This window comes from Coregonus lavaretus, assembly GCF_964263955.1.
Source record: "Coregonus lavaretus genome assembly, chromosome: 23".
Lineage (NCBI taxonomy): Eukaryota > Metazoa > Chordata > Actinopteri > Salmoniformes > Salmonidae > Coregonus > Coregonus lavaretus.
Window position 1 is genome coordinate 13734510 of NC_140010.1, and position 23184 is coordinate 13757693.

At 42.6% G+C, this 23184-nt stretch overlaps 1 protein-coding gene across 1 annotated transcript; it reads left to right on the forward strand.

Annotated features, from left to right (window-relative positions):
* Positions 1–9267: 9267 nt before the first annotated feature.
* gjc2 (gap junction protein gamma 2) lies at positions 9268–10533 on the forward strand (the record flags this gene model as incomplete). The annotated part of the gene is made up of 1 exon (XM_084139873.1): positions 9268–10533. The coding sequence occupies one exon, from the start codon at positions 9268–9270 to the stop codon at positions 10531–10533; it is 1266 nt and encodes a 421-aa protein (XP_083995999.1).
* Between the last annotated feature and the right edge of the window lie 12651 nt (positions 10534–23184).

Consider the following 23184-nt stretch of genomic DNA (forward strand, 5'->3'; position numbering starts at 1 on the left):
ACTCTCACAAAGTTCTCCACACTCTCACAAAGTTATCCACTCTCTCACCCAGCTCTCCACACTCACCCAGCTCTCCACACTCTCAAACAGCTCTCCACACTCTCAAACAGCTCTCCACACTCTCACACAGCTCTCCACACTATCACAAAGTTCTCCACACTCTCACCCAGCTCTCCACACTCTCACAAAGTTCTCCACACTCACCCAGCTCTCCACACTCACCCAGCTCTCCACACTCTCAAACAGCTCTCCACACTCTCAAACAGCTCTCCACACAACTCTCCACACTCTCACACAACTCTACACACTCTCACAAAGTTCTCAAACAGCTCTCCACACTCTCACAAAGCTCTCCACACTATCACAAAGTTATCCACACTCTCACACAGCTCTCCACACTCTCACACAGCTCTCCACACTCTCACACAGCTCTCCACACTCTCTCCCAGCTCTCCACACTCTCACAAAGTTCTCCACACTCTCACACAGCTCTCCACACTCACCCAGCTCTCCACAATCTCAAACAACTTTCCACACTCTCAAACAGCTCTCCACACTCTCAAACAGCTCTCCACACTCTCACACAGCTCTCCACACTATCACAAAGTTCTCCACACTCTTACACAGCTCTCCACACTCTCACACAGCTCTCCACACTCTCACACAGCTCTCCACACTCTCACACAGCTCTCCACACTGTCTCCCAGCTCTCTACACTCTCACAAAGTTCTCCACACTCTCACACAGCTCTCCACACTCACCCAGCTCGCCACACTCTCAAACAGCTCTCCACACTCTCAAACAGCTCTCCACACTCTCAAACAGCTCTCCACACTCTCACACAGCTCTCCACACTCTCACCCAGCTCTCCACACTCTCACAAAGTTCTCCACACTCTCACCCAGCTCTCCACACTCACCCAGCTCTCCACACTCTCAAACAGCTCTCCACACTCTCAAACAGCTCTCCACACTCTCACACAGCTCTCCACACTATCACAAAGTTCTCCACACTCTCACCCAGCTCTCCACACTCTCACAAAGTTCTCCACACTCTCACCCAGCTCTCCACACTCACCCAGCTCTCCACACTCTCAAACAGCTCTCCACACTCTCAAACAGTTCTCCACACTCTCAAACAGCTCTCCACACAACTCTCCACACAACTCTACACACTCTCACAAAGTTCTCCACACTCTCACACAGCTCTCCACACTCTCAAACAGCTCTCCACACTCTCAAACAGCTCTCCACACTCTCAAACAGCTCTCCACACTCTCACAAAGCTCTCCACACTATCACACAGTTCTCCACACTCTCACACAGCTCTCCACACTCTCACACAGCTCTCCACACTCTCACACAGCTCTCCACACTCTCTCCCAGCTCTCCACACTCTCACAAAGTTCTCCACACTCTCACACAGCTCTCCACACTCACCCAGCTCGCCACACTCTCAAACAGCTCCCCACACTCTCAAACAGCTCTCCACACTCTCAAACAGCTCTCCACACTCTCACACAACTCTACACACTCTCACACAGCTCTCCACACTCTCTTAAGTCAGATCACTTTTCACTGGACTCCCATATCATACTCCCATGCTTCATTTTTTGGGAAAATGTATATTTCAAGTGGGCCTCTTTTGTCTTTGTCTTGTCCAGGGGGAGGCTGATGACATCACATCAACTCCTTGAATAGCCTTCTCCTTGAAGTTTGCAGTTGTGTAAAACAAAACAAAAACTATTTAGCTTTAAACATATGTTGTTCCCCTTAAGTGTGTGTACATTACTGGGGATATTGTTTTTCAATAGGAAGTTCAAAAACAGAGTGCGTCTTTAAGAAAATCCTTGTCCTCAGATGAAAAATTATAAGTAAAATATGACCAGTAACCCTAATCCTGCGTCAGAGGTTTCCAGTGATGTCTGAGCAGAAATAAAACATTGATGTATTATCGAGTGAAACACCAAATTACAGGTGATACAAATGACAAATCTGGTACCCACACACCCCAGTTTACTAATGAAAGAGATGGATAAGGCTGGTATCTGCTTTGTATCCAGATATATTTCATTTCATTATGATTCTTGGCTTCATTGAGGTATCTTTCTGAGGAAGACTGTAAGTCACTGCACACCACAGCAATATGTTCATTGTAACACTAGCCAGATACATTTATTTTAACATTAGCCAGATACTGTTTTCTTTATACTGTTGTGCACCAAAGGTATTTGAGTTTAGCTCTAGGTCCCTTCCAGTATTAAATAGCATACAGTACAATGGCTGGCTCATTGGGGAATGATTTTTCCAATTACAAATTATGTATATGAACTATGATTTCTCCTTGGATACATATATTTCAGCATGGCCTCAAAGACTGGACGTAACAGTAAATGTAAATCTGTGACGCTCAAATTATACTTAAAAGTATGATATGTTACATTTGGCATGGTTACATAACACAGAAGGTTACTTAAGCCAAAAACGAAAGGAAGGAGGTTCGTTGGGGAGGATGGGTGGGCATATAACGAGAATGTCTAGCAAGCCCGTATAACGCAAATGTCTAGCAACCTAAAGGTTGCTTGTTCGAATCACATCACAGACAACTTTAACATTTTAGCTAATTATCAACTTTGCAACTACTTACTTATTTTTAGCTACTTTGCAACTACTTAGCATGTTAGCTAACCCTAACCCCTAACCTAAACCCCTAACCCTAACCCCTAGCCTAGCTAACGTTAGCCATCTAGCTAACGTTAGCCACAACAAATTGTAATTCGTAACACATCATACAAATTACAATTCATAACATATCGTACGAATTGTAATTCGTAACATATCATGTGAAATGGATGATGGACATCCACAAATTAATACATACCATATGAAACATAACATATCATAATAAATGGAGGGAGAGAGATTTAGGTTTATATATGATAGGTCTACCCCAGATTCCAGGTTGAATAGTTATGAAGTAGGGGTATAGAATATGGGCAGAGAACCATACGATATGAATAAGGCATGGTTTGCCTCCACTGTACACATAGATGCTATTTTAGTCATGTGAAAAAAGCTGGCACATGCACTAAGTAACATTCTGTGCTATTGCATTCCAGTTCTATGCCCTGACAAAAAGCCTTTAGTGTAAACACCATGTCGGAAAAGACGCGGAGCGTAGCGCAGATTGGGACCTGTCCACCAGTCCCATCTTTGGCCATGCGCCTGGATGGAACGTCTAAATATTTGAACATTTGATATGACTGAGCGTACCTGTTGGATACATTCAAGCGAATCTGGTTTAAGGCAATGTGGTTTTTATCTCTGTGTGGCACTTTGGAGAGTGGATATCCCAGCAGGCGCTCCCTCTCTCTCTCTTTCTCCATTGTTGATTGTTACAATCGAGGACACCTGTTATAATTATGACATTTAAGTAGAAGTGCAGTTGTTCCGTGTGTGTGTGTGTGTGAATGAGAGAGAGAGAGAGAGAGAGAGAGAGAGAGAGAGAGAGAGAGAGAGAGAGAGAGAGAGAGAGAGAGAGAGAGCACTCACATGCATGCCCATCCATATGCCAACTACTATGCCGATGCGTCTACTTTACACATTGTGCATTTTCAAGGCAAGCTATCACATACACAACTATAGCTGTATAGGTAGCCTAGGCACGGGGAGGTGAGGAGAGGAGAGGCAGTTGTGTGGAATTAACCATGTGTTGCTGATATCAGAGAAGTGGCAGAGAGAGGGAGAGCTGTCATGTTTGTTACTTACTGAGTGTTGAACTATAGGGGGTGGGTGTTGAGCAGTGTTGAGCTATAGGGGGTGGGTGTTGAGCAGTGTTGAGCTATAGGGGGTGGGTGTAGAGCAGTGTTGAGCTATAGGGGGTGGGTGGGGAAGGGAAGGGTGGGAGTGTTGCCACTAACAAGCCTCCCTCAGCTGGGTGGGTGTTAATTTCAAACTGCAGTCAGATGTCCTTAAGTTTGACCCCTCTGATGAGGGTCACTTGCCAGGGGAGGGAGGGAAATATTTTTTTCTTCTCTTTTTTATACTTCCTTCTTGGGCAGAAGGCTGGCGTAATAGAAACCAGACACAAGTCAGAATGTGAGGCATTCACAGGAGAAAGAGTTCAGTTCCGTCCTCACTGAGTGGATAAACAGAAAAGAGAGAGGATAGACAGAAAGTGCTGTAATAACGTGTAGTCTTATTATAAGATGTTTGTTGTTTTTACTATGTGGGGAAGATCATGTTGTTGTTAGCTAGTGGGGGTCACAGCATCAGATCAGGATCAGGATCAGGATGGACCCTCCATGCCATTGCTGTTGTGGAGACTTGGCACGGGAGCTCTAGAGACGGCCGTGGAAATATGGACAAAGTTATGTCTGAACAGAGTGTGCGGTGCAACTTCTTCTCCAGGTGGGTTTTGTCAGTTCTCTGTCAACATTTTCCGCAAACCCTAGGATGCCTATCTCTGCAGAGTTACTGTATTTTCTCCTGTCATACTGTAGGTGTTGTTTTTGGGAAATAGAAAGTTGACTTCAACCCATAAAGTACTTGTCTCTGATTGCCAATTATTGAATTTGAATGGTAGGATTTTTTATAGACTGAAAATGTAATATGAAATTCCAAGAAATGTGTCTGGGTAAAACTGCAAGATGCAGATGTAGAATGTAAAATGAAAATGTTATGCCAGGTGTAGCATGGTTTTAAATCCACAGGGTAACATTATAGTTTAGATAAGTGTCTATTAAAAATACTCAAGGATTTTGACCCATATGCTCAACTAGGGCTGGGAATTGCCAGGGACCTCACGATACGATATTATCATGATACTTAGGTGCCGACACGATATGTGTTGCGATTCTCACGATTCTATATGTATTGCAATTCGATACTGTGATTTTATTGCGATTCAATGTTCCAAACATATTGCTCATCATATGTCTGCTGCAGAGGGACAAGAGAGAGCTATGTCAATGTCAACAGCGAAGAGGCGACTCCGGGATGCTGACCTTCTAGGCAGAGTTGCAAAGAAAAAGCCATATCTCAGACTGGCCAATAAAAATAAAAGATTAAGATGGGCAGTCTGAGATATGGCTTTTTCTTTGCAACTCTGCCTAGAAGGTCAGCATCCCGGAGTCGCCTCTTCACTGTTGACGTTGAGATTGGTGTTTTGCGGGTACTATTTGATGAAGCTGCCAGTTGAGGACCTGTGAGGTGCCTGTTTCTCAAACTAGACACTCTAATGTATTTGTCCTCTTGCTCAGTTGTACACCGGGGCCTCCCACTCCTCTTTCTATTCTGGTTAGAGCCAGTTTGCGCTACTCTGTGAATGGAGTAGTACACAGCGTTGTACGAGATCTTCAGTTTCTTGGCAATTTCTCGCATGGAATAGCCTTCATTTCTCAGAACAAGAATAGACTGACGAGTTTCAGAAGAAAGTTCTTTGTTTCTGACCATTTTGAGCCAGTAATCGAACCCACAATTGCCGATGCTCCAGATATTCAACTAGTCTCAAGAAGGCCAGTTTTATTGTTTCTTTAATCAGCACAACAGTTTTCAGCTGTGCTAACATAATTGCAAAAGGGTTTGCTAATGATCAATTAGCCTTTTAAAATGATAAACTTGGATTAGCAAACACAACGTCCCATTGGAACACAGGACTGATGGTTGCTGATAATGGGCCTCTGTACGCCTATGTAGACATTCCATTAAAAATCAGCTGTTTCCAGCTACAATAGCCATTTACAACATTAACAATGTCTACACTGTATTTCGGATCAATTTGATGTTATTTTAATGGACCAAAAAATAGCCTTTCTTTCAAAAACAAGGACATTTCTAAGTGACCCCAAACTTTTGAACGGTAGTGTATATGTCCCCCCCACTTCTAAAACCAAAGTTGCGCCCCTGCCTCTGACACCAGGTCATTTGCAATTCTTTATCATGTATATTCTCTCAGGCAGCTAAAACCTCAACATTTGTTCATTTCTAATATTGGTGGTTCTCAGTTGGCGAGACAGATGGTGATGCAGCCTGTGCAACAACGGGGATAGAGATGAAATCCAGAGAAGAAATTCCACGCAATTACAGCAACATTGTGTTACTATGTTACTGCAACTTGTTTACACCAGACTTGTAAATGCTTGTTCTATTGTTGTAAGATATATATAGATATATATAGAGGTATAGTTCTCATTTTGTCATTATACAGATTTCTACCATTTGGGATATATTTGACATGTTCAAAATATTAGTTTAGATCGTGTTCAATGATGAATAAAAGTGATAGACTATAACTTTTCATTAGTTATTCATAATACAACACAGGTCAAAGGTCAAGGTCAAGATCCTGAGTGCAAGTCAAGTCAAATTGGGTGCACTCCTCATGTGGGATCACCTTCAATGGGAGAACAGGGCTGGGATCAATTCAAATTGAAGGCAGTCAGTTCAGGAAGTAAACTTAAATAACAATTCAGAATTTTCAATTACTTCTTAAACTGAGGAGTAGAAGCTATTTATTTAAAAGGTTTTTCCATTTTTTTAATGTGATATTAAAATCACTTCCTGAATTGAATGCCTTCAATTCGAAGACCAAAGCTTATGTTGTAATACAGAAATGGAAAGATAGCCTACATAGTAACAGTGCATATTTTTTGTCATATCACTCTGTTGTTTTTTCCTTCAGCTAAGTCCAGATACTGACATCAATATTTACAAGATTTATTTATATTATGAAAGGGAATAAAATAAGACATGCCTACAATGTGGTCCTCTGTAGCTCAGCTGGTAGAGCACGGCGCTTGTAACACCAAGGTAGTGGGTTTGATCCCCGGGACCACCCATACACAAAAAAATGTATGCACGCATGACTGTAAGTTGCTTTGGATAAAAGCGTCTGCTAAATGGCATATTATTATTAATTAAAACTCACACATGAAGATAGTAATTGTGTTGATTTTTCCAATATTATTGTTGAGACATGTTGTTTACAGAAATTAAATATCTTTATTCCCCAAAGGCACTGTTATCAGGCTTGTGAGCATGAAAACATGTTTATTGCTTTCTTGCATGGGTAACTTGCTCTTTCTGACATTAAGCATGGAATATACAGTACATGTTAGAGATCCCAAAATAAAACAGTACAATATCACACAGTGGAAGAGTAGTGTTAACAAGCTACACATAAACCTATTCCCTTTTCAAGTTCAACTGTATGAAATACCATCTGAATAAAATAATGTTGCAAACTACCCACAAACCACTGAATTGCTGTATACAGTACCACCTCCAAAGCATGCCCTCATTGGGGCACCCTTCATAATAAAGCCAAGACATAATCCTTGATTGGGCTTCAATTAAACAAACCTGCCTATCCTCAAGATCGGGGCAGTGATATACTTTAGTGAAGTGTAATTTTACAGATACGGTTTACTAACTTATTACACTAGGTAAGTGTTTCACATCAGGGTTCACCCACCTATTGTTTTACACCCCTGGTCCTGGGGCAAATGAAGAGTTACCCACAGTAGCTGCCATCTGCGGCCTGGCCATGTGGTGCTAGCTGATCCTCCCTCCCTCCTCAGTGTGAGACCGAAGCAGCAGCACTGGGTCTGGAGGGCAGGCCTCTTGGCAGCTAGACAGACGAACAAGACTCTCTTGTTCACTGTGTTCACTCAGATCGCAGCTAGGGGAGATCAGGGGAGATGGCACGTCCCACGCCACGGAACACAGTGCTGCTATACAGTCATGATGCTATCAACTCACGAAGCGGGCAGTCGGTCTGCTCTGTGTGTGAGGGGAGTAGTAACACTAGTGGGACAACATCCTGGCTATAGATGGTTTACTTTTGTTCTTCTAGAATTTGAATTTTTATTATGATCCCCATTAACTGACGCCGTAGCGTCAGCTAGTCTTCCTGGGGTCCACAGAACTTAAAAGACATTACTAACAATTACATTTACATTAAGACATTACAAACATTTAACAGGTAGACGTCTCTAGACTAAGATTAAACAGTCGATCTGAGAGACCCAGGTCAACTTTCAAGGGAACCTTTTAGGGATTCTCTCTCAGAATACAGAGTACAGCACACAGAGACACCTCCACATCTGTGTTCTCTCTCTCCTCCTCAATATGCCTCCTATCCTCATATCACCCAGCTGTGTCACTCAGTACACTCCTTTAATCTGGAGAGAATTGATCTAGTTATCCCTTCATTCAGTCATCGGAAGCTGCATTATTAAATAATATGAGAATAGTAGAAGCTTTTGAGTAATCTTTACAGTAGGTTATGTACAGATCCCTTCACTATGTATGTATATGTGTGACTAGTCTAAGGTATAGCCTATGCAATGGATTACAATTGGAGTGAGTTATATCATTGTCACACTGGTAGGAATTTGTGTGATGTGTCACAAAACATTTTTGTGGCTTTAGCTAAATTTAATTGATCATTACAATTATTTAAAAAATAATCCACTCCAATAGTTTTATGTACGTTTGATAATTATAGTGTATAAGAAAGGACATACAAGAAAGCTAAATTAGGACATCATTTTTTGCACATGGAAGTGAGTGGGAACAGTATGTTAATCATTTGATTAATTTCAAATGGGGCCCAGGGATTATCTTCATAGTTGTTGCTTTTAATTAACATTAGTCTGTTGTGTTGTGTCCCTCTGAGGTCTTGCATGTCCAAAGTCTTGGTTGAAAGTCTACTGTGAATTGAATTGGATTATCTTGACTGCTGACGGGCTGAGGATCATTAAATGCCTCAGCTTGCCTTACAAAACAAATTTGGCATCATGTACTATTTATTAGAGCAAAAGCATTATTTCAATGCATTTATTTTGTCTTCATGTTGGGATTATCTCAATATCAAATACTTTCTGGGTAACCATTAATTACCTTAGTATGATTGTTTTCAATTAAAATGCTTAAAAATAAACAACAATAGCCTCTTTGCAAAGAGCAATTTCTCAAGCAGAATTTAGCTAGGACTGTCGGAGTAGACTGAGTGGGGAGGGGGAAACTAAAAACTAGCTGTTATTGGCAGAGAGCTTTGGAACCCTTTTTCTTATTGGTCTGTTAACTAATTTACCGCCTGTGATTTAACAGTATTATTCCAACTTCAGTGTGAAAACATATATAAAACACAGGAAAATCAAGTTTTTGACTGCACTGGGCCTTTAAAAGAAAAGCAAAAGTTTTAATGAACCAAACCCCTAATTATACTTATTCTATGTTCCCAGATTCTAGTTGAAAAGCCTCTATGACCACCATGAGCTGGAGCTTTCTAACTCGTCTTCTGGAAGAGATCCACAACCATTCCACCTTTGTGGGGAAAGTGTGGCTCACAGTGCTCATCATCTTCCGCATCGTGCTGACTGCCGTGGGGGGCGAGTCCATCTACTCGGACGAGCAGACCAAGTTTACCTGTAACACCAAGCAGCCCGGCTGTGACAACGTGTGCTATGATGCCTTCGCCCCGCTTTCGCACGTCCGCTTCTGGGTCTTCCAGATCATCATGATCTCCACCCCTTCGGTCATGTACCTGGGCTACGCCATCCACAAGATAGCCCGCACCTCCGAGGTGGAGCGCCGGAAGTTCCACCACCGGAAGAAGCCCATTCAGGCCCACAGGTGGAGGGAGAGCCACCCGCTTGAGGAGGTGCTGGAGGATGAGGATGACGATGCAGAGCCCATGATCTACCAGGAGGAGGTGGTGGAAGTCCAGGAGGTCACGCCGGAGCCGGCCAAGCCTCAGAAACATGACGGCCGCCGGCGGATCATGCAAGAGGGCCTGATGAAGATCTACGTCCTGCAGCTCCTGTCCCGGGCTGTGTTTGAGATCGGCTTCCTGGCGGGCCAGTATCTTCTCTATGGCTTCCGTGTTAATCCGTCATATGTGTGCAATAAGGTGCCCTGTCCCCACAAGGTAGACTGCTTCATCTCTCGGCCCACGGAGAAGACCATCTTCTTGCTCATCATGTACGTGGTCAGCTGCCTCTGCCTGCTCCTTAACGTTTGCGAGATGTTCCACTTGGGCATCGGAAAGTTCCGGGACACTCTCCGCAAGAGGAAGAACCAGGGGGGGCGACGGCCCTCGTACAGCTACCCATACTCCCGTAACATCCCCACCTCTCCCCCTGGGTACAACCTGGTCATGAAGTCAGACAAGCCCAACAGGATCATCCCCAACAGTCTTATCACCCACCATGAGCAGAACATGACCAACGATGCCCAGGAACATCACCAAGAGTGCACCAGTCCAGACGAGAACATCCCCTCGGACCTGGCCAGCCTGCACCGCCACCTACGGGTGGCCCAAGAGCAGCTTGACATGGCTTTCCAGACCTACAACACCAACAAGAACCAGCCCACCTCCAGGACAAGTAGTCCAGTGTCTGGGGGCACCATGGCAGAGCAGAACAGGGTCAACACAGCCCAGGAGAACCAAGGAGCCAGGCCGAAATCAGCCACTACAGAGAAAGCTGGGACCATTGTAAAAAACGGAAAGACTTCTGTATGGATTTAGGAATTATTAACGTCACTAATCATACTGAAAAGCCATTTTGCAATCTCCAGGACCATATTCTGTGGATACTGGAAGATGTGTGAGATGAGACAAGATTGTGTGAATCGATTGCACTGCCTGAATACACTGTAAACAATATAATAATTTCATTCAACATACAATTGTAAGGCAACCAGCTGCAATAGGATTGTGAGTTTGCTCAACAACATTTTCACACACAAACGTTTTGTTGTGAGTTTGCTCAACAACATGTTTGTTGAGCAAACTCACAATCCTATTGTACGTTGAATCAACATATATCTATTTTTTTACAGTGTAGATGTAACTTTGTCACGAGCAGAAACCAGCAGTGTGACATGTAGGATCAGGAGCACACAAAATAGGCACATTGTGACATCAGAACAATAGTAAACTTTTTTTTTTTTAACAAACAAAGAAATACAGTAGTATGGATCCTATTATTAGTAAGTATTTTTGTGCTTTAAATGCCATAGCTTGAACATAATTAATATATGCATATGTTGCTTAGTCAAACTTTTCTAATTTTAGTGATTTATAGGTAGATATAAAATAATAAAATTTTACCCTAGCTATTGAACTGGATTAATTTGACAAAATATATTTATAATGGCTTTAACTATAACAATTGTGGACTAGTTAAAAGCAATGCAGTGTTAAGCACTGTTTAATGGTACTATGCTTGAATCATGATGTTCGAGAAATGGACAGTCAACCAAATGTGATGAAAAAAAATCTAGAAATTCAGAACTGTTCAGATTTGCACTTGAAACTTTGTAACTCATTTTGAGTTGTATTAAAACATTTCGAGAAATGATGCATGAATAATTTATTTGTTTAAGAAGTTTTGGAAGGAGTATGTATAGGTTTTGTTGAAAGAAGAGATGTGAAATGTTATACGACAAATGGTGTTCCATCAGCAGCAGAAGTTTGAGCTACACTGTTCTCCATAAAGTCCTATTTTAATTCACTCCACTTCTCAAAGCTTTGTCATGTTAGGCAGTGTCGGAATAAATGAGTTAAAGAAGAAGGCAAAGAAAAAGGTAAGTTCATGTATCATTTCTGCTGTTTTTGTGGGACATATAATGCATGCTTTTACTTTAAAAACATTGCTAAATTTTTACACACATGACATATACAATACAATGTACATAGTCGAAAATCTGTCCTCATAAAGTTGACTCCATATTTTCCTATATTTAGGAATCTGTCTTGAATCAAGTAGTTTTCTGCATTGTTTTCATAGTAGACACTTAATTCTGCCTTTAGCATTATGATACTCCAGTCCAAAGTGCCTCAAACAGTTAAGATTGTTCCTGTATTTTATTCAGAAATAAATAAACCTAGATTATAATGCTTGGTGTGTCTCTAATTATATGTCACTGTATATTGTATGTGAAAGGGGATCACCTAGTCAGTTGCACAACTGAATGCATTCAACCTAAATGTTTCTTCTGCATTTAACCCAACCCCTCTGAATCAGAGAGGTGCAGGGGACTGCCTTAATTAATTGACGTCCATGTCATCGGTGCCCGGGGAGCAGTTGTTGTTGGGGGTTAACTGTCTTGCTCAAGGGCACAACTGCAGATTCTTCCACCTTGCCGGCTCGGGGATTCAAACCAGCGACCTTTCGTTTACTGGCCCAACGCTCTTAACCGCTAGGCTACCTTCCGCCCCATGTAGTAATGTAACTGTAGAGGAATGTTGAAACACACACGCACACACTCACACTCACACACTCACACTCACACTCACACTCACACTCACACTCACACTCACACTCACACTCACACTCACACTCACACTCACAGTATGGAGCGCAGAATAACATGAGGACCAAACTGCAATCACAGTTGAGCAGTTTTAGAAGATATCCTTGGAGAAATGAACCGTTATGGTTACTGCCAATGAAAAGAAGGAACAAGTCAATAATTTTGGTGTGATCACATGTTCATGACCTTGCACTCAGGAGGATAACAAATGAAATTGAAAATAATGTGTAAATTATCCATAAAACTGTCATTCAGTATCTCATGATTCAGTATGTAACAAAGTTTGTAATGATGAATAAGAGTACTCAGGTTATGATTTCCTAATATAAATGTCTAAAGCATTTCTGTTTGCTAATGCTAGCCCAGAAACAATGTTTTTGTAGCTGGCAATATTTGCAAGTCAAGCTCATAAAGGAGTGCATACACAATAAGTAAGTATTACTTCCCATAAATCATTACTAAAATATCAATGCCAAAGGAACGTGTACCATAAGGCTGAAAATTAAACATGTTCAGTCATCAGACATGTATGCCAAAACAATTAGGCCTACTTCAGAAGCCTTTTAAAGGCACTGCATGGTCAATCCGTCTTATGCATTGGCCGTGCAGCATTTACGGTGATATGGCCTCTGCAGAAGTCAGGGCATTCACACTTCTTACTCTTCGCCGAGCAGCGCAGAGATGTGTCAATTGTATCCCCTGAACTATTATCTACAGTGTATCTTCAGCACCTAACTATGTTAGCTAGCTAACAGGCTAAAAAGTTGAATCACACAAATGACTGTGGTCATTTCTAGATACAGTAGCTGCAGTACAATATAACCAAAGCCAAAACCATTGTTTTCTAAACACATCAATCTATGCATATACAGTGGGGGAAAAAAGTATTTAGTCAGCCACCAATTGTGCAAGTTCTCCCACTTAAAAAGATGAGAGAGGCCTGTAATTTTCATCATAGGTACACGTCAACTATGACAGACAAAATGAGGGAAAAAAATCCAGAAAATCACATTGTAGGATTTTTAATGAATTTATTTGCAAATTATGGTGGAAAATAAGTATTTGGTCAATAACAAAAGTTTCTCAATACTGCTATATACCTTTTGTTGGCAATGACACAGGTCAAACGTTTTCTGTAAGTCTTCACAAGGTTTTTACACACTGTTGCTGGTATTTTGGCCCATTCCTCCATGCAGATCTCCTCTAGAGCAGTGATGTTTTGGGGCTGTCGCTGGGCAACACGGACTTTCAACTCCCTCCAAAGATTTTCTATGGGGTTGAGATCTGGAGACTGGCTAGGCCACTCCAGGACCTTGAAATGCTTCTTACGAAGCCACTCCTGGTAATCCTTCTGGCCTTAAGAATGTTAACCTGTTTAAAGGTCTTACTCACATCGGCTACGGAGAGCGTGATCACACAGTCATCCGGAACAGCTGGTGCTCTCATGCATGGTTCAGTGTTGCTTGCCTCGAAGCGAGCATATAAGGCGTTTAGCTCGTCTGGTAGGCTCGCATCACTGGGCAGCTCGCGGCTGGGTTTCCCTTTATAATCCGTGATAGTTTGCATGCCCTGACACATCTGACGAGCATCAGAGCTGGTCTAGTAGAATTCAGTTTTAGTCCTGTATTGATGCTTTTCCTGTTTGATGGTTCATCGGAGGGCATAGCGCGATTTCTCATAAGCATCCTGATTAGTGTCCCGCTCCTTGAAAGCGGCAGCTCTAACCATTAGCTCAGTGCGGATGTTTCTTGTAATCCATGGCTTCTGGTTGGGATATCTATGTATGGTCACTGTGGGGACGACGTCGTTGATGCACTTTTTAATGAAGCCTGTGACTGATGTGGTATACTCCTCAATGACATTGGATGAGCGCGTCACTGGTACTTCCTGTTTGAGTTTTTCCTTGTTAGCAGGAATCAGGAGGATAGAGTTATGGTCAGATTTGCTAAATTTGTGTGTGTGGTGATCTTGAGTTTTTCACCTCTAGTTGCACAGGTAAAAAGCATAAGATGGTAGCGCAGAGTAGGGTGCGCATCTTGCCAGTTCCTGCTCAACTTTGCTTTTTTATTGCTATTTTTGCGTTATTACTTTGTTAGCTCAGAATGTTCGTGCAATCATTTCCTACAACCGACAAACCCTTCTGGATTTGTTCCCCGCACAGCGGGCATACCTGTTGCTCCTGGCCGAGATGACCTAAGGCAACGCCGGCGACAAAGAAGAGGAAGGAAAGGGGGACTCCAAGCTAGGCTACATGGCCTCCTCTTCTTAGTATCCTGATGGCTAATGTCCAATCGCTGGAAAATAAACATTGTGAACTCAGAGCAAAGCTTCAATCGCAGAGGGACATTAGGGAATGATGTGTCTTTGTTTTTACTGAGACGTGGCTTACGGACAATACACTTGACTCTGCTATTCAACCAGACGGCTTCTCCCTATTCCGAATGGATCGATCGGCGGCTTCTGGTATGTTTCCTCATAAACAATTCCTGGTGTACTGAAGTTGAAAACATCGCAAGCTCCTGTTTACCTGACCTGGAGTTTCTGATGTTAAAATGCCGACCCCACTATATGCCGAGGGAATTGTGTTATTATCACAGCTTATACCGCTACAAGCAAACACCAAGGCGGCACTCAGCGAACTGTACAAGATCATTAGCCAGCAAGAATCCTCTCACCCGGAAGCAGTCTTTATTGTCGTGGGTGGCTTTAACCAAGCCTGTCTAAAACACATTTTCCCAAAATATCACCAACATGTATCCTTCCCCACAAGAGGATCTGCTGTGCTTGACCATGGATACACAAACATCCGTGACTCGTACAAAGCCATCCCCCGCCCCCACTTTGGCCAATCAGATTACGTCTCTCTGTTCCTACTCCCCGCCTACAAGGAGCAACTCAAGAGGGAGCCACCAACACAGAGAATAGTGAGGCGCTGGACAGAGGCTCAATGCTACAGGATCGTTTTGAGAATACTGATTGGAATATGTTCAAAGATTCATCCACCCTGGACTCATCCATCAACATTGAGGAATGAATTTCAAGCAATTGTTACATACCAAAAGACCAGTAGGCCTATGCTAGTAAATGTTGCCCCATTGCTGGTGAGCTTGCAAAGTAAACAGTTAATATTATTGATCACCAAACAATACAGTGCCTTCAGAAAGCATTCACACCCCTTGACTTATTCCACATTTTGTTGTGTTACAGCCTGAATTTAAAATGGATTGAATTGTGATTTTTGTCACTGGCCTACACACAATACCCCATAATGTCAAAGTGGAATTATGTTTATTTTTTATTTTTACAAATTCATGAAAAGCTGAAATGTTTTGAGTCAATAACTATTCAACCCCTTTTGTTATGGCAAGACTAAATAAGCTCAGGAGTAAAAATGTGCTTAACAAGTCACATAATAAGTTGCATGGACAACAATAGTGTTTAACATTATTTTTGAATGACTACTTCACAGAGTTGTGGACTCGAGTCACATGACTTGGACTCGAGTCTCAAATTTGATGACTTGAAACTCGACTTGAAAATAAAATAAACTTAAGACTCGGGACTCAACTTTGACTTGAAATTATCTGGCCAGGTTTTGTAATGTTTTGTCGCTCATTTTGTGGCACAGATTCTCAGTGGATTACTCTACACGCAGCCAAAGACAGTAGCCGCAGCATCGCCCTTGCAAAAAAGGGTGAGAGAGTGCTTTTTTTTTGATAGGCCTACGATACATTTTCATTTAGCCAACCATTTCTTACCCTGCTCTGAGTATGTTTATAGTGAACATGAACATTAGCAAAATTCACGAGGTAGAAGTTCTGTTTGTTTAATTCAATGTATGGTTTCCTTTGTTCATATTTCCCGGGTTATGTAAGAGTTCAGTGTGTCTGTGTCCTATGTCTCTGTCATTTTTGTTGTGCGTAATAGGAGCGCCCACGCCTCAGTGCGAATAGAAATAGGCTACGTGGCCTGCGCTCCACGCTTTGGAGTCAGAAAGTAGAATAAGAAAAATGGATTGTTCCATGTATGCATGGTGTTGAAATATCATTAATAATCATTAAATCTGATTAATACAAATGTACCAATGTAACAATGGATGTGGAAATTGCCTTTTATATTGTAGAACCAGTTTATTGGTTGTAATTGTATGGTCCTGGGGGCCAAGCGCCTACATTATGTAGGCCTACCTGTTTGAGCTCCTGTTAGACAGATTCGATTTGGTTTCTCAAGGGGAGGCTGTACAGTCTTGCCCTCTAACTGTGTCCGTTCAGATTGTATCAGGCTTAACCTGTCCTGAGGCAATTTCTTTTGGGCATTGCCTGTGTATATTTGGTATATCTACTTGTATATTTTGTATGACATGGAGCTTTCACCATTGGATCACCGACCTGTAAATAAATCTACACTGAGCATGTCAACCTGCCTTGCAATACACCCAGTCACTACAAAGATATAGGCGTCCTTCCTAACTCAGTTGCCGGAGAGGAAGGAAACCGCTCAGGGATTTTACTATGAGGCCAATGATTACTTTAAAACAGTTGCAGAGTTTAATGGCTGTGATAGGTGAAAACTGAGGATGGATGAACAACATTGTAGTTACTCCACAATACTAACCTAATTGACAGAGTGAAAAGAAGAAAGCTTGTACAGATTAAACATATTTAAAATCATGCATCCTGTTTGCAACAAGGCACTAAAGTAATACTGCATAAACAAAGTTGTGTTTGGGGCAAATCCAATACAACACATTATTGAGCACCACTCCATATTTTCAAGCATAGTGGTGGCTGCATCATGTTAAGTGTATGCTTGTAATCATTAAGGACTGGGGAGTTTTTCAGGATAAAAATAAACGGAATGGAGCTAAGCACTGGCAAAACCTAGAGGAAAACCTGTTTCAGTCTGCTTTCCACCAGATACTGGGAGATGAATTCACCTTTCAGCAGGACAAGAACCTAAAACACAAGGCCAAATCTACACTGGAGTTGCTTACCAAAAAGACAGTGAGTGGCCGAGTTACAGTTTTGACTTAAATTTACTTGAAAATCTATGACAAGACCTGAAAATGTTTGTCTAGCAATGATCAACAACAAATTGGACAGAGCTTGAAACATTTTGAAAAGAATAATGGGCAAATGTTGCACAATCCAGGTGTGAAAAGCTCTTAGAGACTTACCCAGAAAGAATCACAGCTGTAACCGCTGCCAAAGGTACTTCTACAACGTATTGACTCAGGAGTGTGAATAATTATGTAAATGAGATATTTCTGTATTTCATTTTCAATACATTTACAAACATTTCTAAAAACATGTTTTCACTTTGTCATTATGGGGTATTGTGTGTAGATGGGTGAGAATTTTTTTTGCCGCGGCATGGACTCTACAAGGTATCGAAAGCGTTCTACAGGGATGCTGGCCCATATTGACTCCAATGCTTCCCACAGCTGTGTCAAGCTGGCTGGATGTCCTTTGGGTGGTGGACCATTCTTGATACACACAGGAAACTATTGAGCGTGAACAATCCAGCAGAGTTGCAGTTCTTGACACAAACTGGTGCGCCTGGCACCTACTACAATACCCCGTTCAAAGGCACTTCGATCTTTTGTCTTGCCAATTCACCCTCTGAATGGCACACATACACAATCCATGTCTCTATTGTCTCAATGCATATCATTTAAACTGTCTCCTCCCCTTCATCTACACTGATTGAAGTGGATTTAACAAGTGACATCAATAAGGGATTATAGCTTTCACCTGGTCAGTCTGTCATGGAAAGAGCAGGTGTTCTTAATGTTTTGTACACTCAGTGTACATCATCAGTCACAGGCTTCTTTTGGAAATGTGTTGATAACGTTGTACCCACAATAACAATCCGGACATACCGCAATCAAAAACCCTGGATAAACTGAGATATCTGCACAATGCTGAGAGCCCGTACTGCAGCATTCAATGTCAGCAGAATGAACCCCAATGACTCAGTGGCACGTGACGTGTACAAGGCAAGCAGGTACGAGCTCCGCAAAACCATTAGGGACGCAAGAAGACAATACAGACTCAAACTTGAATTGATGTTTGACAACTCAGACATGCATATGATAAGGACTACATACTATCACAGACTACAAAGGAAAATCCAGCTGTGTGGTGCCCACCGAAGCCTCCCTCCTAGACAAGCGCAACACATTCTATGATCGCTTCAAGGCAGATAATACTGAGCCATCCAGGAACACTGTCACTGCTCCAGACGACCTTGTGCTTTCGCTCTCCGAGGCTGACGTGAGAAAAACTCAAAAGCATGAATACTCCCAAAGCCGCTGGCACAGATGGCATCCCTGGCGCGTCCTCAGAGTGTGTGCTGACCAGCTGGCAGGCGTCTTCGCAGACATTTTCAACCTGTCCCTGTCCCAGGCTGTAGCCCCCACCTGCTTTAAGGAGAACACCATCGTCCCAGTGCCCAAGAAAAACAAGGTGACATGCCCAAATGATTATTGCCCCGTCGCACTTACCTCGGTCATCATGAAGTGCTTCGAGAGGCTGGTTTTAGCTCACATCAAGGCCAGCATGCCAGGCACACTAGGCCCATTCCAATTTGCCTAAAGCTCCAACAGATCCACGGAAGATGCCATTTCCATCGCTATCCACACGACCGTAACACATCTGGACAAGAGGAACACCTATGTGAGAATGTTGTTCGTTGACTACAATTCAGCATTCAACACTATTGTTCCCTCCAAACTCGACACTAAGCTCAGGGCCCTGGGTCTGGACACCACCCTCTGCAACTGGATCCTGGACTTCCTGAAGGGCAGACCACAGGCTGTGAGGATTGGCAACAACACCTCATCCACACTGACTCTTAACACAGGGCCCCCCCAGAGGTGTTTCCTCAGGCCTCTGCTGTACTCCCTGTTCACCAATGACTGCGTGGCTTTGCTTGACACCAACTCCTTCATCAAGTTTGCTGATGACACTACGGTTGTAGGCCTGATAACATATAGGGAGGAGGTAAGTGAACTGGCATTGTGGTATCACAATAACAACCTCTCCCTAAACGTCAGCAAAACAGTTGATTGTTCACTTCAGGAAGCAGAGGAGGGAACATGCCCCGACCCACATCAATGGGACTGTAGAAGACAGATTCACAAGTTTTAAGTTCCTCTGCATCCACATCACTGAGGACTTGTCATGGACCACTCGTCAAAAGGGCGCAACAGCGTCTCTACTTCCTAAGGCGGCTGAAGAAATTTGGCATGCGGCCCTGGGTCCTCTTCAAATACTACCACTGCACCATTGAGAGCGTCCTGACCGGTTGCATCACAGCCTGGTATGGGAATTGCTCTGTCCACGACCGCAAGGCCCTCCAGCGGGTGGTGAAGACAGCCCAGTACATCACTGGGGCCGTGTTAACACCCATCCAGGACATCTACTCAAAACGGTACCTGAGGAAGGCACGCAGCAACATCAAGGACCCCACACACCCCAGTCACGGGCTGTTGTCTCCCTTACCGTCGGGGCAGACGGTATCGGAGCATGAGCTCTGATACCAACAGGCTCAAAGACAGTTTCTAGCTACAAGCCATCAGACTGCTGAACACTTGAACTGGATTGACCATCTGCTCTGATTCTCCACACCTTAGCACACATCACAACTGCTGCTATCAGACTCTTATTATACTGCTCAATTTATACACTTGCCACCAACCCCCCTTCCCAAATACAAGTGTAAATATTGTACTATAAATTGTGCCTTCCTGCATTATACTTATGCTAAAATGTTTATTCTACTCTACTGCCATTTACTTTATGTTCTTTTTTTATTTAATTTTTTACTATTTCTTATTGTTGTTGCATTGTCGAGACGGAACCTGCAAGTAAGCATTTTGTTGGACGATGTATACCATGCGTATCCTGTACATACGACTAATAAGACTTGAAACTTGAAGGCGACATACTGGTAGAAATGAGCTAAGATGGATTTCAGTTTCCCTGCATTAAAATCACTGGCCACTAGGAGTGTTGCCTCTGGATGAGCATTTTCTTGTTTGCTTATGGCCCTATACAGTTGAATGCGGTCTTAGTGCCAGCATTGGTTTGTTGTGGTAAAAAGACAGCTACGAAAAATATAGATGAAAATTATCTTGGTAAATAGTATGGTCTACAGCTTATCAGTAGGTATTCTAATTCAGGCGAGCAGAACCTAGACTTCCTTAATATTAGAGATTACGCACCAGCTGTTAAAAAAGAGACACACACCTACTCCCTATAGCTTACCTGACGCTGCCGTTCTGTCCTGCCGATGCATATAAAAACCAGCCAGATGTGTCAAATCGGAGGGCCTGTTGTCTGGACCTATGGCAGTCTCTATGGGGGTGCCACAGGGTTCAATTCTTGGGCCGACTCTTTTCTCCGTGTATATCAATGATGTCGCTCTTGCTGCTGGTGACTCTCAGATCCACCTCTACGCAGATGACACCATTTTGTATACATCTGGCCCTTCATTGGACACTGTGTTAACAAACCTCCAAACGAGCTTCAATGCCATAAAACACTCCTTCAGTAGCCTCCAACTGCTCTTAAACACTAGTAAAACTAAATGCATGCTCTTCAATCGAACGCTGCTGGCACCCGCCCACCCGACTAGAATCACTACTCTCGACGGGTCTGACCTAGAGTATGTGGACAACTACAAATACCTAGGTGTCTGGTTAGACTGTAAACTCTCCTTCCAGACTCACATTAAGAATCTCCAATCCAAAGTTAAATCTCAAATCGGCTTCCTATTTCGCAACAAAGCCTCCTTCACTCATGCTGGCAAACATGCCCTCGTAAAACTGACTATCCTACCGATCCTTGACTTCGGCGATGTCATTTACAAAATAGCCTCCAACACTCTACTCAGCAAATTGGATGTAGTCTATCACAGTGCCATCCGTTTTGTCTCCAAAGCCCCATACACTACCCACCACTGTGACCTGTACGCTCTTGTTGGCTGGTCCTCACTACATGTTCGTCGTCAAACCCACTGGCTCCAGGCCATCTATAAATCACTGCTAGGCAAATCCCCGCCTTATCTTAGCTCATTGGTCACCATAGCAGCACCCACCCGTAGTCTGCGCTCCAGCAGGTATATCTCACTGGTCATCCCCAAAGCCAACACCTCCTTTGGCCGCCATTCCTTCCAGTTCTCTGCTGCCAATGACTGGAATGAATTGCAAAAATATCTGAAGCTGGAGACTCTTATCTCCCTCACTAACTTTAAGCATCAGTTGTCAGAGCACCTTACCGATCACTGCACCTGTACACAGCCCATCTGAAATTAGCCCACCCAACTACCTCATCCCTATATTGTTATTTATTTTGCTCTTTTGCACCCCAGTATCTCTATTTGCACATAATCTCTTGCACATCTAGCATTCCAGTGTTAATACTAATTGTAATTATTTTGCACTATAGCCTATTTATTGCCTTACCTCCATAACTTGCTACATTTGCACACACTGTATATATATTTTCTGTTGTATTTTTTGACTTTATGTTTTTTTACCCCATATGTAACTCTGTGTTGTTGTTTTTATCGCACTGCTTTGCTTTATCTTGGCCAGGTTGCAGTTGTAAATGAGAACTTGTTCTCAACTGGCTTACCTGGTTAAATAAAGGTGAAAAAAAAAAAATAATAATAATCCATGTCCCTTGTTTAGCCACGACTCCGAGAAACATAGGATATTACAGTTCTTCAGGTCCCGTTGATAGGGTAGTCTTGAACGGAGCTCGTCCAGTTTGTTCTCCAGTGATTGTACGTTCGCCAATAGAACGGAAGGTAGAGGTGGTTTATGTACTCGCCGACGTAGTTTCATCAGGGGGCTCACACGTCGACCTCTCTTACACCACCTTTTTCTTTTCCGAGTCTCTGGGATTAGGGCCTGGTCCAGGGTGAGCAGTAAATCCTGTGTCTCCGACTCGTTGAAGTAGAAATCTTCATCCAAATTGAGGTTAGTGATCGCTGTTCTGATGTTCAGAAGCTCTTTTCGGTCATAGGAAATGATGGCCGAAACATTATGTACAAAGAAAGTTAAGATCAGCGTGAAAAAAACACAAAATAGTAGAATTGGTCAGGAGCCTGTAAAACGGCTGCTATCCATTGCAGCGCCATTCTTCATTCTAGTACCAGTAGTGCCCTTGTTCTTGAATAGCCACATACCGCTAGAGTAACTTCAGAGTAACTGTGATAGAAATTATATAACCATGTTAGTTAGCTAGCTAGCTAATTGTTTTAATGCAAGAAATTATGTTGTAAAGCTCATTTCTTATAATTCTACATATTTTCACACTGCTTAGGCCCTTGACCAGGGTGGAATATATATACATATAACACAGGTCGGGTGTATTCAGGATTATTTTAAAGTTGAATACAGAGTCAAAATTTGACGACTTGGTTTGAAGTTACTTTGAGATTATTTGGGTATGAAATGTAGAGTATTCAAACTGGGGAACAATGACATACATTGGTTTGGGCTAGAAAATGCTAATATTAACAGTTGGTGGTAGTGGCTAACCATATGATGGATTGCAGTCTCTCCTTTTCCATAAGAAACAAACATGTAAATATGTAATTCATTTGGGTGAACTAGGCTATCCCCGTAAAATAGGCCCATAGAAAATCGTGCCTAGAGGGAGCTTTGCAAGAGGGTTGGCCACCCCTGATATATGTTTACAAATACTGAGGGTTTCTACAAATTACTCGACATTCATGATAAGTCTAATGAATATCAATCTTCAGGTGGTTGAGGCTGATTTGTAAAACAATTACATCATCTTACTCTAGGCACTGGGCTATATTGTCATTTGCTGTCAAAAGGAAGCAT